The sequence below is a fragment of the Oryzias latipes genome, chromosome 1 (genome assembly GCF_053564925.1).
Source record: "Oryzias latipes strain Hd-rR chromosome 1, Olatipes_Hd-rR_3.1".
Lineage (NCBI taxonomy): Eukaryota > Metazoa > Chordata > Actinopteri > Beloniformes > Adrianichthyidae > Oryzias > Oryzias latipes.
The window spans coordinates 21,974,020-21,991,258 of NC_136237.1; the positions used below are offsets into that span (position 1 = coordinate 21,974,020).

The following is a 17,239-nucleotide window of genomic DNA, read 5'->3' on the forward strand; positions in this document are numbered from 1 at the left end:
GGCTCAGATGAGACTGTTCTTGACTAATGAGGCTGCGTCTGAGCTACAAAGGCCAGACTTAATGAAATCATGTACGACTGAATTTCTCTGCTAAAACCAGAACAGTATCTGCGGCGTCATGCTGGGACTCGTGCCTTAGCAGATGACAGGTTTAGTGATGGCGGCCATTAAAAAAAAAAAAATTACAAAAAAACTCACCTGCTGCTGTAATGGATGAAGCCTCCCTTGCCAGCAGCCAGTGTTGGGCAGCAGTGATCAGCTCAGTAAAATCCTTCCTTCTGGCAGCCTCCTCTTCAATCTGGTTCTTTACGGTGGCTAGCACCTAAAAAAACAACAAAAAGTTCTGTAAATCTAAGCTGAACTTTCCTGCATCTGAATATCACAATTATGAGTATTTGAACATCCAAGATAGCTGATTTGCATTCTTTATGAATCTAATAGTGAAGTAAAAATACACTTCAGACAATGTAATGATCGCTCAGAAGAATGTTGGATTTTAAGTAGATAAACTTAACAAGACTTTTTTCAGATTGATGTAGATTTAAAAAAAAATTAAAAAAGAGACTGAAGTTTGAAGTTCAGCTTACAAAAATAAGTCCTGAAAAAAACAGATTTGTTTTAAATATATATATATATATATATATTTTTATATATATATATATATATATATATATATATATATATATATATATATATATATATATATATATATATATATATATATATATATTAAAACAAATCTGTTTTTATGATGATATGAAGAACATCAATTTAGAAAATATTACCCAAATCCTGTGATCAATTTCCTCTAAAGAAGAAAAATAGTCTGTTAGAAACAATGTTGCTGCAAGGACTGTGAGGGATTTCTAGTTGTTACATTCTGATTTAACCCTTGTGCTATCTTAGATGACTCCACCCTTACATTGACGTGTTCTCCCTACCATGACAAAGGTGGATAAAGGTGAAAAGATTTCATGTTATCCATGTCCATGGATAACATGGACACTGGTGGACACTGGACACTTTTCTTCAATCATTGAAGAAAAAAGGTTCAGCGCACTGTCTAGTGGGTCTAGATGACCCAACTCCCAATGGTAAAGTGCCTAAGATAGCACAAGGGTTACGTGTAGTTGTGTCCTCGTTCACTCTTGTTGTCAAACACTGAGGATTGAAAATCATTGAGAGCATTTTTCAGGATTTGTTGTTAAAGGATCCAAAGCAACAGGGATGTTTATGTTTTGTTTCCTGCTGAAGTTCAACCAGGAAAAAGATTTTTAAATGTGACGTTGATTAAAGTGATCAATATCATTTCTTTCTTTCTAAATCTTTGTGTTTTTATGTTTGGTTGATTCTGATCTTTTATCCTGAATAAAGGTAGAAAGGATAGTGATTAAATACATATTATTATAATTTTTAGTCAACCAGTAAAAAGACAAACATACAGCCACCATTCAGACATATTTAGATTAGATAGTAAGAATCGTGGTTTGATCTGTTTATCGTTGATCTTGACTCATGAATCGGATAACCCCCTAAGTAACGATCCACAGCCCTAATCAGAAGATGGCATGTTTGTTACCTGGTAGAGGGAGCGAACAGTCGGCTGAAAAACCAAGTTGGTGTTGAGGAGGAATGAGCGAAGGAGAGGCTGAGGGTAGGCGGCCAGCTGGGCCAGGATGCCGGTCAGCAGCAGGTTGACGTGAAGCGGGTTTGAGAGCATATTCTCCAGACGGGACAGCAGCACGCTTATGAAAGGACCTGCAGGAAGGGCGCTCGGTTTTTACCTGTTCTCATTGCATCGCCAAAATCAGCCCAAACTCCCCCTGGACTCACCTGTGAAAGGCACAGCAGGATTTTTGTTTGTACTTCCACTGCGAAACTTATTAACCATTCCAAAGGGTGGCTGCGGTTTGTCTTGCTCTGGGGTTTCAGCGGAGAAGGAAGTGAAGTCCATCTCCTCCTCGTCTGTGCCCTCCTCCACAGGCCTGTCTCCCTCGGCTGTTGCTGGTTTTCCCCCCGATTCTGTGTCTAGAGTGCGAATGAGCTCCTCGTACTGATCCAAAAAATCCTCCCTTGCCTCCACTGCAGCGGCGTTTTGGAGATTGGCGTTACAATCAGTCGGACCTTTGAACTTTGTCTCCAAGCCCTTTTTGCCTTTGTCACTAACCCCAGACGTCATCGATGCTTTTCTGGGAGGAACATCTGCTGATCCTTGCTGGGTTTCCTCTGACGAGGAACCGTTGGGCAGGTGTTTTGTGCACTCCAAATCTGTGGAGTCTTTCTTAGCAACAAGATCATAAACCATGACATCATCCTGGAAGTCGTTTTCCTCGATGTAGGAGCCCTTCACCAGCATTATAGCAGTTCTCCTCATTTCTTGGATGTGCTTTGGGGGCTCAGCAGGAAGTGGCGGCGGGGGCTTGCTCTCTGCAGGAGCCTCGGCCGTCTGAACCGAGCACACGTCGTAACTATCGTCCCACTCCAGCTCCACTGGGTTGGTGGAAGAGGCTTCTAGACTTGTTGGTGGGCTTGGTCGTGGATGGGGCAAGCGCAGCTTTGGGACTCCCTTCAAAGACGCCTGCGCTTGTCGGCCCGGCTCTTCCAGCACCCCCGGCTGGTATTTGTCCGGAGGCGGTTCCTCCCCGTCGTACGGCGCCGACCAAACCCGGCAGGCCCGCATACAGCTGCTGATGCTCAGGCGAGCATCGTAGAGGTAATGAAGGTAACTGACATCAAGGTAGATTTCGGAGCCAATGGTGCAGGAGATTCCAGAGCCATCGTCCACTTCCACGAAGATCTGAGACTTCTCTAATAACAACAGATATTTAAAAGAAAAAAAAAACAAGAGTTATGAAAGCTGGCATGTAGAACAGCTGCACCGCCCTCACACGGAGCAGAAATAATGAGTTTGACACAAAACTTCAGGCGGTAAAGTGATGCAATGGCACCAAACAGCAGGAGTTCTCACGATTTGATAAAATACAATCATCCTGGTTTCTTGTTCATGCTCCAATTAAATGTAGATCAACATCATGTAGCGCACCATATGCTGGCACAGACCCTGCTAGAGTAACATTAATAGAATTACAACCTGCCAAATAAAGGAGCAACACAGAAATGTTAGAATCCACAGGAATTTTCTATCAAGCTCATTTCATTCTTTATTCTTGACCTCATGTTCTGTTTACACCTAAACTACTTTTTAGACAGCTATGGCTATAACCGCTTTAAATGCAGAAAATTATATAAAATACTGTGGGAAAAAACAGATGTTTCTGAATAAAAAAGGCTCACAGTAAATCATCACAGCTCTGACTTATGCAGAACCAGGCAGTCCAGAAAAGAATCAACAAAATGTTAGATTTGTTGAAAATTCAATTGATTGATCTTTTTTTGGAAAACTGGAATTCCTTGATATGAACAATCTGTTTGTCATTTCTAAAAAACGTCAAGGGGAAACATATTAACAAATATCAATAAATAACTAACCAGAAAAAAATAATATTTAAAACAAGGTAAATTCCAAGTGTCATATTTTCCTCTCGTGGCTTGAAATAGTTTAAACAGCATTTAAAATAACCCATTAGGTGTTCAAAATATTGTAAATATTTAACTTATCTAAAGTCAGACTACCTTAATTTATAGTTTTACTGATTTACAAACAATTTATTTTTTAGTCAACTAACTTGCAGGCACCTAAAAAACCGTCACCTTGTGGAACCAGTCATTCTGTTGTCTTCTGCTTTAATCAGGGACCCAATTTAATTTAGTTTCTAAAACCAAACTTACAATTTTTACAATTTAGTTAAATTACTTGAAATTAATTGGTTATGATTTCCTATTTTTAGTGACTGAATGATGCACTTTTTATGTATTATTTGTATTTAATTATTCATAAACTTTATCATGGTAAATTATTAGTTTAATGTAAGGACTGACCAAAGACCAGCATATAAATTTCATTGCACTTGTTACAATGATAAGTAACATACTAACTAACCAACCAACTAAGAAACCATCCACCCGTCCCTCCAACCAACAGTATATTTTTAATCAACGAAGTGAATTCCTGCTGTTTGAACTATTTCAAAGTCTTTTGTTATGTGAATTCAGCTTTGCATCACCTTTATACATAAAAGATGCAAAATAAATAAAGTCTGTGGTTTGTTAGTTTTACTTTAGTCGCCCCGTTTTTAGAAGCTGTCATCGTGACCCATTGAATTGATTTCCATCAGAACTACTTAATAAGACACAAGAACAAATCCCTTTCTTTCATGTGCTCCTTTGTTACCTGTGCTGCTGGAGCTGCTGGGAGTGTCTGACCCTTTGGAGAAGAGGATGGAGTCCAGCTGTCGTAGGGGTGGGGGGCTGTGATCAGGTGAGCAGCAGGACGGCGTCAGGGCCAGGATCTTTGCTGCTGATGCTGAGTAGAAGTCCCTTTCCCTCACCACGCGCCTTTGACTCAACATCATGTGATTGCAGGGGATCAGGTACCTGGGGAGGCAGATAAGAAGACGTGTTAGGGAGACTAGCAAGGAGTCGCAGGAGGAGGGTAGGGACAAGCGGGGTGAGCTGTAACGACGGGAGGTAGAGTGAAGCAGCTCATTATGGCATACACTAGGGCTGCACGATATGAGGAAAACTTGCGATATGCGATATTGGTGATTAATATTGCGATAACGATATAATTTGCGGTATATAAACAAATATCAAACCAACCAAAAACATCATTTCCATTTCACTGCAACAGTTTAAAAATGATACTCCAAATGACCCTCGTCGACGTAGGAGGCAAACATCAAACATAAAAGGGCTCATCTGATTGATCAACAACGTAAACGGGTCCTTCCGATTGGTTAAATGCATAAAGGGATTTATTTCATTTATTCAATATTTCAAGCTGCCATGAGTTTGTTTTAGCACATTTAACCCTTGTGCTATCTTAGATGACCCCCCTTACTTTGACGTGTTTTTCCTACCATGACAAAGGAGGATAAAGGTGGAAAGATTTCATGTAATCCATGGACACCAGTAAGGATCACAAATCATTGAAGAAAAAAGGTTCAGAGCACTGTCTAGTGGGTCTAGATGACCCAACTCCCAATGGTAAAGTGCCTAGGATAGCACAAGGGTCAAGGTAACCATTTATTGCGATTTTCGCCGTCTTTTGCGATATGCATATTGCACAGCTTGATGTCGCGATAACGATAAATTTGCGGTATATTGTGCAGGCCTATCATACACCACTTAGAATTGCCATGCTTCTGAAATCTGTGTGTCAGCATGAGCGCCACTCACCTCAGTATGAGCTGCAGCATCACATCTTCACAGTATAAGCCAATGAGAGTGCGGAAAAATGACAGCGATACGAGGCCCAACTGAAGAGAGACATGGAGAGGAGAGCAAATTTAATCATTCAATTACAATGATCCGATTTTGGTCAATCGTATATACTTATTCACTTATCCTTTGCCTTCTTCTAGCGCCCAAATGATTAACAGTCACACACATTCACACACAGATGGCTTTGTTCCACTTAAATTTTATGTAAAATATTACCATGTTTCTGAGTAATAAGAGTCTAGATTTGTTTGTGACCAGCAGGGGGCAGGCTCGAGTGATTCTGATCCTCTTCCTGTAGCTCAGTTTGTTCCCTCTGTTTTCAAGCGAACAGATTATAAGTACATAGTTTTTATAATTACTTAGCTCCTGATTTAAAAGTCTTTCAGTGTGTCAGATATCATCATGGATGGTTGGACTGCAAAGTTTTTACTGAAAGGTGTAGAGTAAAGTCTTTCAAAATAACATCAGATCACTTTAAGTAGATCAGGACTCTGCAACCTGAGGCTCTAGAGCCACATGCAGCTCTTTTATTCCTCCATTGTGGCTCTTTGGCTTTGAAGAAACATGATAACAACTTTAGAATAATGACTGGATCTGTAGTTTCGGTGAATTTGCTATAGTCTATTCATTTTAGAGGTTTAATATTAGAATACGCTTAAAGCACACATTCTGATTATCTGCTGTTCAAGTCTAGTTGCAGTTCAGAGCCAAAGTTCTTAAAGTCTATAATTGCATTTAAAATTAGAATTTTTACCACTACTGTCAAGTTTATATTCACAGTAAATGGAGAAAAATGAGGAAGGGAAACCAAAGTCACAATAGAAAACACCATATTTGACTTTCTTGCACTTTAAAAAAATAAATCTGCTGTAGAGGTATCTTTTTTGAAGTATTTTATTTTGAAAGGAACCTGTAATTGCAGCTGTTAAAAGCAAAAAATAAAAAAAATACAGAATTTTTTTTACACAGATGTGATTCAATTATTGTAAATATTTAAAAGCTACATTTAATAAATGAAAGGCCACAAGAAATACTTTGTGGGACTTTGTGGCTCTAGTCGGGTTTTGGTCTGATAAAAAACTGGACCAAATGGCTCTGTTAGCGTTAAAGGTTGCCGACCCCTGGATTAGATGGTCAACAATGCTAACTTGTTGGTTCTACAAAATAAAAATGTTAAATGTTGAACTGCATAAACCCATTTATATGTGAATATTTATCATGATCTAAAATACCTCAAAAATGAAGTAACTTTTCATCCTGCCATCCTAATCCTACAGATTTTTTAACCAAATTGAAACTTCAGTAGTTCAGTTTGGAAAGTTACAGCGTTATTATATAGTTAACCATCTTAACTAACAATGTGTGTGCAAACTACAAAGATAATAGTCTCTGAAAAAGGTATGTCGTTTTAAAGATATATATAAAGATATATGTGTTTTATATATTTTGTGTTCCTGCACAGCCATTGTGTAGAAAGCTGATACTTACGCCATGTCCTAAAACTCAACTGCACATTTTGTCTGTTTTCTATGTTTAAATTTGATCTGTTTTCATCTTGCAGCTATTTTACTTGTTTATGTATCAGACATACTTTCAAAACCACCAACCAGGAGCTGCCAACTCTTGCCGAATCCTCCATACCAGGAAGTCAGTGAATCCAAACTGAGCACAAGCTGAGTGTGTCCAGACAGTTGCTAGGTTGTCAGTTTTGTGCAGTTTGCCCGTACCTGAAATGGGGTGTTGACGCGGCTGACCAGCGTGTCTAAAATGTGGACGGCCTCGTGTTGATGGAGCAGGATGAAGGACAGGAAGGTCTGCAGCAGGGCCGGCTCAGACACACTTCTCAGAAAGAGGTCCAGGTACGCTGTGGTGGTCATCACTTCCTCTAGCGTGAGCTTCACAGAGATGAGAATCCGACAGGGACGAGAGTCATTGTTAGCATAACAGGATCAATTAAAATGTTCAATTTAGAAACAAAAGGCCACAAGATGGTAACTTACGAACAGAAGAAAAGTATTTATCTGTCATTTTAATTCTGCAGCTTTGCATAACAACTTTAACAGCTATTTTTGAACCAATGAAATCGGGAATAAAAAATGTTTGCACGAATGGTGTATTTTACTACAAAGCAGGTATAGATGTGTTTGTGAAAGTGAAGAATAGAGGAAACCTTGTGCAGAGCTGGTGCTAGGACAGGAACAAGGAAACCATTATAGATGTAATCTAGCAGCTGGTCTCTGATGGAAGGATGAGCCACCTGGAAAATGCAGGTATCAATAGATGTGAAAGGGAATGTTTTAAGCCCCATTTGAACACATTTGTAATACATTGGAATTGTAAAATAACTCAGAAAAACTGCACATTGAAAGTGAGCTGGTGCTAAGAGACCAAAATAACTTCCTTTCAGTTTTATCACCTTAGAGCACATATATGTGTCATCCAGTGATCTCAATGGCTTTTTGCATCATTGTTACAAAGTCGAAGCACATTTACCTGAATCACAGCATTACAGAATTCCAGTGAATTAAGAAACTGCACCAATGAGGGCATCTGCAGCCAGTCCTCTTTGTGGAGGCAGTGCCACTCTTCACTGGGCACCTCCAGTTTGGTGGGCAGAGAGGAGTACAGGCCGCTCAGTCCTGTGGCCAGCACCTGCAAGACCAAGGACAGTCATCTGAATAAGTAGGACGACACAGAATACACAATGCCCTAAATGAAATCAACGGAAAACATATTGAATGGCTTTCCTGATACTTTTCCAAAATAATGAAAAAGAACTGTCATTCTTGATTGTTCCACTTTTTTCAGTGTAGTAAACTAAAACGTTGCCAGCAGTCTCAGCTGTTTGTGCGGATGCTCATTAACTGGTTCAGTTACATTAACGAGTATGAAAATAAAATGTTGCACATTAACAACATGCAACACTGTACTTAGTCTTTTTTTAAATCCTCTGAAATATTGTGCTCAACGTAATAGATAAAAATATGTGCGCAGCCACCAAGAGACAAAATAGTGTGGAAATACTACTTACAGAGTGTTATGGGCTAATATAGTCTCACAGACACCATTCAATACTGAATAACTAAGGAATTTCAAGCCGTGTAGGTGTGAATCCAGTGATTTTACCCATAAACTGACTGTCAACGGATTGTCTGAATATATAAATGTTTTTTCCGCCGTCGTCACCTAAGTTTTAGATGCGATCTGAATTCAGAATTTTTTAATGTGATATTCCTGTTTATATGTTTTTATGATAATATTTTAACAATTACACCTTTTAGCGACTTCATTCTTTTATATTTAATTCCATTCATTTAGCTAATTGAATAAAGTGTTTTTCGACGGCAGATTAATTTTTCTAGTGTTCTATATTTTCACTCAGGTTCAGGGAAATTTCATTTGATTATTTTTTAAGATATACTTCAAATAAACAACTATTTTAGTATAGAGATGCAAAAAGTGCATCTACAAATCTATTGTATGTAGTCTATTTCCTATATGTGACGTGTACACTTAAAAAACAAATGAGTGGCAACAAACTGCTTCTATACAAAATCTTCCATGTATGGAGTGATATCATGAGAGTTTGTTATTAAGGACTTCTGAGTGTTTTCAAGGGAGACTTAAACAACAAGCAGCAGAGCAGTAAACTGTGAGATGCATCATTAGTGGTGTAGTAATGCATACAATCTCAAAAGAACTATACCACTGCGGCCTCACAGTAGGGGCCTCCAGAGCCAATCGAATTCCCACTTGTGTTCCAAACATCAAGACAGTTTTACGCTGAACTGTCTGGCTGTCGCACCTGAGCTGTAATCTAATAAATGTAAAATATTTGTGTTCTATTTTCAAAAAACTGCTGTTTATGCACACATATTCATTGATGTGCATAATTTGTAATATTTGGATTTCAGGATGCTCACTGAGAAGGTACGCAGTTTTCAGCTTTTAAGGTTTTAAAATTTCAGAGAAAATAGAAAAGAGATTAATGAATTAAGTGAATAATTAAAGAGCAACAACAATCAGACAAAAGGAGGATAGATGATGGTTTTCCTTAAGAACTGACCGGGCAAAAGTAGGTGTTCTCTGCGATGTGCTTGGCCACTCGCTCGTTCTCAGAAGATAACGACATAATGAGCAGCAGAGCATCTCTGGCTTGCTGGCCCACTGTTCCCTTTCTGTGAATGAAGGGGATGAGGAGGGAGAAGATGAGGAAGTTCGTGGCTCCCTGGTCCTCGCTGGTGTGGAAAAACAGCTCCAGGATGGACGGGTCTTTCGCCAGAACGCAGCACAGCTGGTTTAGGAGCAGCACCAGCTCGGCTTCCACGGCGGGTGCCGTCGTGGTCGAGCAGGAGGACAGCAGCATCATGAGCGGCCGCAGGATGGGTTTGTGATGCAGCAGAGGCTGGCGGGCTTGGCCCACCAGCATCTCGTACATCTTGAGCTGCTCCAGTTTCATGTCGTCTGTGAACTCCCTGCGGAGGCTCCACACGAACAGGCGCTCCATCACGTTCTCCATCACCACAAACTCCAGGATGGGGCCCATGGCGCCGGCCTCCCCGCACTCCTCCTCCATCAGCAGGAAGAGCATGTGCTCGACGTAGTTCTGCACAGCGCTCGCCTCGTCTCCGGGGATGGCGCCAAAGCGGGAGCTGCCACCAGAGCCGTGGCTGAGGTTGATGACACTCAGGGAGGGCAGGGTGGAGCTGCTACGGAGGGGGTCATGCTTTTCAAGGATCTTCACCACCTACAGGGAGAAGCAAGATAAACTTTCTGACTTTTTGGTGTTTTTACAAACAAATACCTTAGGCACTGATGTCAAAAGCCGAATTGTGGCCACCACAAACAGCCATAAAGACTCCCACATAAACCTGCAGCTTGCCACACGAGATCAGTTTAATCATCTACCATCTTCTACGACAAAACTGTTTTTTTACACAAACATACCATAAAATGAGAATAAATGTTGAAAGTTGAAAGGTAAAAGAGTTTAAGAAGGTAGAAATGGACGATGCCTAATAATTCCAGTCCTCCCTGGAAATAGTGGGTGGAAATGGAACAGCAGCACAGTCCTAATGAACTCTGAATGAAACAGCCCTTTGTGCTCCCAGTCCCCACCCTTGTGTGTCTACTGTGTAGAAACCCGCGTCCCCAGCCTCACACTGTCACCATGACAACATTGACTGTGTATGCGACAGGCCAGTGCTATCAGACAGTCTACCTGGGTCACGAAGATCATTTAGAAGGATGCACCAGTTATTTCTTGAATTATTACTCAAAGATTGCAGTTTTGTTTCTTCATACCTAATCGGGTAGAGTTCACATTGGTTTTAAAATGAAGAAAATTCATTACTTGTATGTAAAATGGTCAACGTTTGATGATAAAATGACATATTTGAGGAGTGGAGTGGATAACTCCTGTCAAGTTACTATCATTTTCCTTTGCAGACCTTGACCTAGTAATGCAGCAGTTTTGCACAAACACTTGAAAGAATGCCGCCTAAAAGTTTTCTGAAAGTTGCACAAATGTGCAAAAAAAATAATTAAGGTCAAATTATGTTTTTGCAGGTTCTTAGCCTCTTAGAAAGTTGTCTCGTGATTTTTGAAAAACTTGAAATGAACAGCAACTGTCTGATTTTGTAACTATTTTAAGAGAATTTGTGGTTTTTCAGAACATATTTTAAAATGTTCAGGCAACAATTTAGCTTTTTTTGTTTCTCTGAGAGAAAGTGTGATCACTGCACTTTAATAATTGTGTTTAATGGTTGCAGTTCTGAACCAGATGCTACACAGAAATATACAAGTCTTTTTGTGCAGCCGCTCACGTACAAACTAAGAGCTGATTCTCATTTGAAAGTCCTGGTAAAAATAAAGGTTCAGTGAAAAAATATATAAAAAGCTACCAACACCAACTGGCTGATCCTGCATTCTATAGCAGTTGCTTAAATAAGTGTATGACATAATCTGACAAAGAAAAGAACTTCAATTCAATTGAATTTTACTTATTTAGCCCAAAATCTCAACAACAGTCGTCTCAATGGGTTTTGTATCGGTAATTGTAAAGTAAACATAAAATCAAAAAGATCATGAACACATAGAATTCAATAGGAATTAAAAACAAAATAGAGTAAACTATCCCTGCCCTTAGACCCTACTTCACGGAGGGTACAAAAAAAAAACAAAGATCAGCCGCTGCTCTAGTCAGAGTTAAGGAGACACGCATGTAAAAACGTCTTCACCAAATCAGTGATGGATCTTAGTGGACGAGATGGTAGATAAGATCAAAAAGAGATTCTTTAAAAAAACGTACAACCACAACTAGACTCTATGTGCGAGTTAAAAATCATTTAGCATTTTAAATAAATACAAAAAGAGGGAGATCAGACTCTGCAAACGCATGAACCCTCTCATCCAGACTGAAACAGGCAGAAGGTTTCACTGAGAGATGAAAACTTTTTATTAGAAGGTATAATCTGGTACCGGAGCAAGAACGGCTCTGTTTTTTTATTTTGGTTACAGAAGATCTCAAAATGCATTCTGCATTTTAAATATATTTTCTGATAAGGAACTTTGGGGTTTTTTTCAGATAAAGAAAAACCACTTTGCTCATAGTTTAGAAAAAAATAGATTTTAGAATAAAAATTTGACAAACTCAAAACACAAACCAAGTTGTAAAAACTGAAGGTCAACGCTGAATTAAGTCAGTAGTTTGGCACAGATCCCCATCCTTAATCATTTCGTAATACCTGTATTTTATTTTTAAAAATAAGCAAGCTTCCTGAAGTGCTACTTTTTCCCTGGTTGCACAGACCAAACATAAGAGGCTCAGCCCCCTGTTCACATTGCAGAAATTGGCAGGACTTCATACAATTATCAAAAAAGCATGCAGCTTCTGCCGAACACTGCACTGCACTTATCTCAAAAAGAGACACGTGGGCGACTTCACTAAAAGTCAGTCTTTATTTAAACCTTTCCGTTTTGATCTTGTTTTAAACAGAGATTCTGCTGTTAGTTAGGTGGTGCAGAGAGTTGACTTCTAAAGTCGTGTGGGGGACTTAAGTGATGCATACAACAGCAGGCATATATCTGACTCATAACACCACAAATGTCCCTAGTTTTTGAGATCTTTAGAATTTTACTAAACTTGGGAAAATGTCATTTGTTGCGTTAAAATAATTGTGTCAGTGGATTAGATGAAGGCTTTCTCCAGTGCAAAAAAGTAAATGGTACTTTTTACATCAACTCACGGGTGTCAAACTTCAGGCCTCAAGGGCTAGTGTCCTGCTTGTTTTCTAACTAGACTGCCTTTCTAGCTTTTTATTGCCAAAACAAACCTGATCCAGGTAATATGCAGCAGATAGGGCAGGGTTTCTGAAGAACCAGCTGGATGCCGGCCCTCCAGGCCTCGAGTCTGACACCCTTTTAAAGTCCCACTCCGATCATATGTTGATCTATTGTAAAAGCATTCCCAGTGGTCTTCTAATTATGATTATTTAGTTTTTAGCCAAATTAAAATAACCTGTTGTTTTCTAGGACATAGTTTCTGCAGAGTGGCAGTAGTTCTTTAGAGATTTGCCTCCGGGTTGTGGGTTGTAGTTGCGGGGTCTTGGTGTGGTGTAAGACCAACACCTAATCCCTGTAAACTTGATAAAGTTTGAATGGAACTCTGGATTCTGGATTCTTTCAGACTAAAGGATCAGACCACAGTTCAATAATCTTTAAAATAGATGTAAAATGACAGTTAGCAAGACGCTTTCCATCTCCCTAATGTCTATCTAGCCACTAATTTCCCTCCATTAGAACGCTTAGTTTAGCTTGGTGAGGGAGGTGTGGCAGGCCTTCAGGTCCCACAGAGGTGAACAGGGACACATCCAGCTGCACAGAGAGAGCCAAGAGCCTGACAAGAACTGCTTCAGCCTGCCAAGATTCCACTGGCCTTCGCCACGCTGCAGTGATCAACTTTCTGCAGTTTGTAGGTGGAGTTAGGCTGAGAAAGACTTTGCTGCGTTTTTAATTTAAAACAAATACAAAAGAAGGCTGTTAGTTAAGCTGCTTTAAAGGAGTTTACAGCTATGACTAAGAAATAAAAGTTAAAACGTTTCTGGCAAAACAGCAAGATGGAACGACCAATGGCACTTATAAACTGCTTTCTAAAATGAACTGTATATTTAGAGATGGAGTTTGTTGTATTAAGCCAAGCTTCCATCATCATTCCTCATAATAAATAGAAACGTGAGTTGTGGATCTTTTGAAGGAAACCTGTGTATTTAAACCTGTTAGTGTTGTTCTGATGTTTACCTGAGCCCAGTGGTTCTTGAACACAATCATACAAGTCTCTGGATCCACCCCTCTCAAAACCAGAGACTGTCTTTCTTGGTTTCCATTGGCGACCACAGAGGCCATCGTCCTGATCACGTGGTTTGAGTCGTGTCATAGAAAGGAGAGGGGAAGCATTCCGGGTTGCTCACTGGGTGCAACCATAACTGCAGGGAGTCAATAAATCATGAAGAATCTGAGGGATGAGACATTTTTACACAAATATCAGCAGAAGTCATCACACATAGAAGTTTGTATCATAAAAGAAAAACAGAGACGAATGATATGAGTATGAATATGCCTGCCGCAGACTGCCCTACGCCTCTGCATGGCTGGCCAACAGTTATGACAGGCACGCAAGAACCAGAACAATAACAGGCATAGTGAGGTGACTCAGAGGAGAGAGCGAAACTTCACGATCAACTCCATGAGCCTGCTGCACTCTGAACTTAGAACTGAGCTGTTAGATTGTTTCAGAATACTTCAGACTCCCAGAGTGGATTCCCGCACACTCATTACAGAAACACTTTTTTTTTCACATCTGGAGGCAAACAGCAGCTGGGTGTGGACTACTTTGGAGAGAGAAAACGAATCATTGCCTAGTTTGGAGTTTTGAGGTTTTGGAGGGTGATCATATTTTTGCTCTGCACTGAAAACCCTTTTAAAGAAAGAAAAGTTGGAGTCATGTTTCGGGAAGCAGCCTGAGGCCGGTTTAAAGAAAAGCCACCACTACAACTGACAGCATTTGGAGGACAGTTTTATTTAACACTAGTGAAAGATTAGTGGGAATAGGGAGCCTGCCACAGGAAGACACGAATGACAACACATTAAAACAAAATAGTTTTTCAAAATGTAACCAAACATTTTCCTACAGTTGAATAAAATGAAGACATTTGCTGTTAGCGCATTAGCTTGTTAAGCATGCTGTTTGGAGTTGATTAATCTTCTGTCTGTTATTGCAGAAGCCTGTCAAAAAGTGAGGAAGCTGAAAAAACATCAATCCTTCAAAGAAATCTTTGAAATCTGTACAACCCTTTTTTAATAAACCTCCTCAAAAAATCCAGATTTATTATTTTCTTTGAGTAACAACAACCTCCTGGTTTGCATAGGCTTTTGGATGCCTTCAGACAGAAATGAAGAGGAATAAGTCTATAGCTACATTAGCGACCGTCCTCAGCAACGTACGTTCAAGCAGCCGCTTCGGATGAAAAGTCTGTTTGTTTCTTAGGCGGAAAAACAAGAATGAAAAAAAAGAAAAGTCTATTTTATAGGCTTAAATACACGCTTCAGGTTTCCACGTTTAAAACTCTTGCGTTCATGCGTAGTTTTGCATGAGCGTTTTTTGCCTTTACATTCGAAACGCGCGACCACTGAACCCTGTTATAATCGGGGAATCAGATTTGTTATTGACAAATGGATGACGTCCCCTTTAAATCACGAAGTGCCAACCATTAGAAAACTGATCATGAAGGAGAAATTCATAATTGCGGTTTGTGCCCAGCAGGAATTATGTGACACCAAAATTTTCATAGATTGGAACAAAGCTGTAAAAGAAAATTTGAAAGAATTTCACTGCTTTGACATTTTATACCAAGCCTCTTCCAACTGTAGGTAGTGGACATGTGCTAGTAGACAGTAGAAAAAGAAAAAAAAAAGATGAAGAATCCCTTCCCTGCTTATCTAGTTTGAACATTGTGAACTAAATGTCAAATTCACAGTTTGTATGTAGCTTAAGGGTGTCTGCATTAATGACTAGAATGTTAGCCACGCAGCATCTAACAGTCTGGTTATCCTTGAAGCGTACTTTTACCTATCTCTTCTTTGAAAGAAGTTATTGACACTTACCGAGAAGAATAGTAGCAGGGCCTGTTTGTGCTGTTATGCAGGCCTTAAATGAAGAGGGAGGCGCATTCTGTCAACATGAAAGACATAAAGCAAGAGTTTTATAATAATAATGCTTCAAAGACATTTGAAGAATGTCAAAATGAAAACACTATGAGTACAGCTTTCAACAGAGGATGAAAATGCATTATGAGACCATCAACTGGCAAACAGATACTACAGGGCACCTTTTATTGATATGATGGAGTGTGTCCGTTTTTCAATACAAATACAATGGAGAGCTAAAGTTGTCCTCCAAACTACACATGGACTGTCACTGCAGGGGATCAACTGTGAGACGCGCAGTAGCGGCCCGCCACTATGTCCCAACTCCACCATCCGAGTCTCTCCTGACCAGACAGAGCCCATTGCTTCAATTGAATTTGCTTTGCCGCCGAGCCACCGTCCCGTAACAAGGCGCACAGCAAAACTTTCCCCATCTGCTTTATATTACAGCTGCAGTCTGTCTTGTGGAATTCACGGGAAGGAATGCAGTGTGGGAATAGTGGCGAGTGTGTGTGTGGGAGTGGAGTTCCCTACCTTCCTTCAGGCATCTTTCACGGGGACGGCTCACTCCGTTCTTGTCCTGCAGTCAGAGACATTGACACGTCAGGATGGGGAGGAGGAGGCAGCATGATGAAGGCCTACATGCAAGAGGTGGGAAGTGACTGGATGTGAGCTAACAGTTTGGATGGAGATGGAGAGGAGGATGTTAGAGGGAAGCGGGAGGGAGGAGAGCGTATGGGAGTTACCAAAATGGGAGAAAGCCTAAAGAAATTAGGAGCTGCTAGCATTTAATTCTTTAAAAAAAAAAAAATCAACAAAAGCTACTAAAGAATTATTCATATCTGCACATGCTACCTGTTTTTTTCTCTATTATAAGTTATAAAATGTGGAGGAGTATTCTGGCTACAAGCAGAAAAAAAACTGCCCAACAAAGTGTTGGATGACTCTTCTCTGAAGCCCACACATGCAGCGGATAACAAACACACCGCCCCGTCTTTTTCCTCTCCCTTTGACACTTTCAGCCAACATGCAAGCTTTTTAAGAAAACACGTTTGTTTCACGGTTAGGCTCAGGAACTTGGAAAGAGACACTCAATCACAACTGAAATGGTGCAGTAGGTCTTTTCAGGCCTCTGCTTAGAGTCTGAAAATGATTCACAACAACACAAAAAGGGCAATTTGTTTGTTCCAGTTAAACTAATCTACTAAAGGCTTGTTATCGAAGGCTGTGACCTAAATTATGGCCTCATTTGCACAACATGTGTTGAATCTGCTACTAAGAAGAAATGTCCTACTTGCTGTAGTGAAATTCAACTCCAGTTAAGGGAAGGAATGCTCTATGAAGTGAATGTTAAATTATAAAATACAAAAAAAAAATCATTGCATGATTTAGTAGTTTTGTTTGCATTAACTGCCACTCTGCCGCAAAAGCTCTACTGCTCTTTTCCCCTTTAAAGATCTTCAATGACCCAATTATGTCAGTTTGATTATAGAAGCTCAATCAGAGATGAGCTGCATTAAAATAAAATAAAAAATCATGTAAAGAGTGAAAGGATGCAACAAATTTTATGATCATCTCTCCTGACTGTGGGTTGCATATGAGAATCAGTAATTAGACCCATTTCCACATTTTAACGCAAAAAACAGCAACTTTTTACATTTTCTTGTTTAATATTAGCTACTTAGTGCTTTTT

General features: G+C 39.9%; 1 protein-coding gene across 2 annotated transcripts in view; it reads right to left on the minus strand.

The window, feature by feature from the left end:
- The window catches only part of LOC144994267 (FHF complex subunit HOOK-interacting protein 1A-like), a 32,764-nt gene that overhangs the window by 1,951 nt on the left and 13,574 nt on the right, over nucleotides 1-17,239 (minus strand). Inside the window, exons 2-13 of one of the 2 annotated variants that reach the window (XM_078951428.1) lie at nucleotides 16,081-16,126; nucleotides 15,505-15,571; nucleotides 13,642-13,855; nucleotides 9,410-10,090; nucleotides 7,837-7,995; nucleotides 7,514-7,600; nucleotides 7,071-7,238; nucleotides 5,299-5,378; nucleotides 4,292-4,494; nucleotides 1,834-2,808; nucleotides 1,580-1,758; nucleotides 199-322 (exon numbers count right to left, since the gene is read on the minus strand). In XM_078951428.1, the coding sequence (XP_078807554.1) occupies nucleotides 199-322; nucleotides 1,580-1,758; nucleotides 1,834-2,808; nucleotides 4,292-4,494; nucleotides 5,299-5,378; nucleotides 7,071-7,238; nucleotides 7,514-7,600; nucleotides 7,837-7,995; nucleotides 9,410-10,090; nucleotides 13,642-13,746 (2,761 nt within the window). In that variant the 5' untranslated portion in view covers nucleotides 13,747-13,855; nucleotides 15,505-15,571; nucleotides 16,081-16,126. Of the gene's footprint in view, nucleotides 1-198; nucleotides 323-1,579; nucleotides 1,759-1,833; nucleotides 2,809-4,291; nucleotides 4,495-5,298; nucleotides 5,379-7,070; nucleotides 7,239-7,513; nucleotides 7,601-7,836; nucleotides 7,996-9,409; nucleotides 10,091-13,641; nucleotides 13,856-15,504; nucleotides 15,572-16,080; nucleotides 16,185-17,239 lie in introns of both variants that reach the window. The other variant, XM_078951430.1, reaches the window with a different exon arrangement.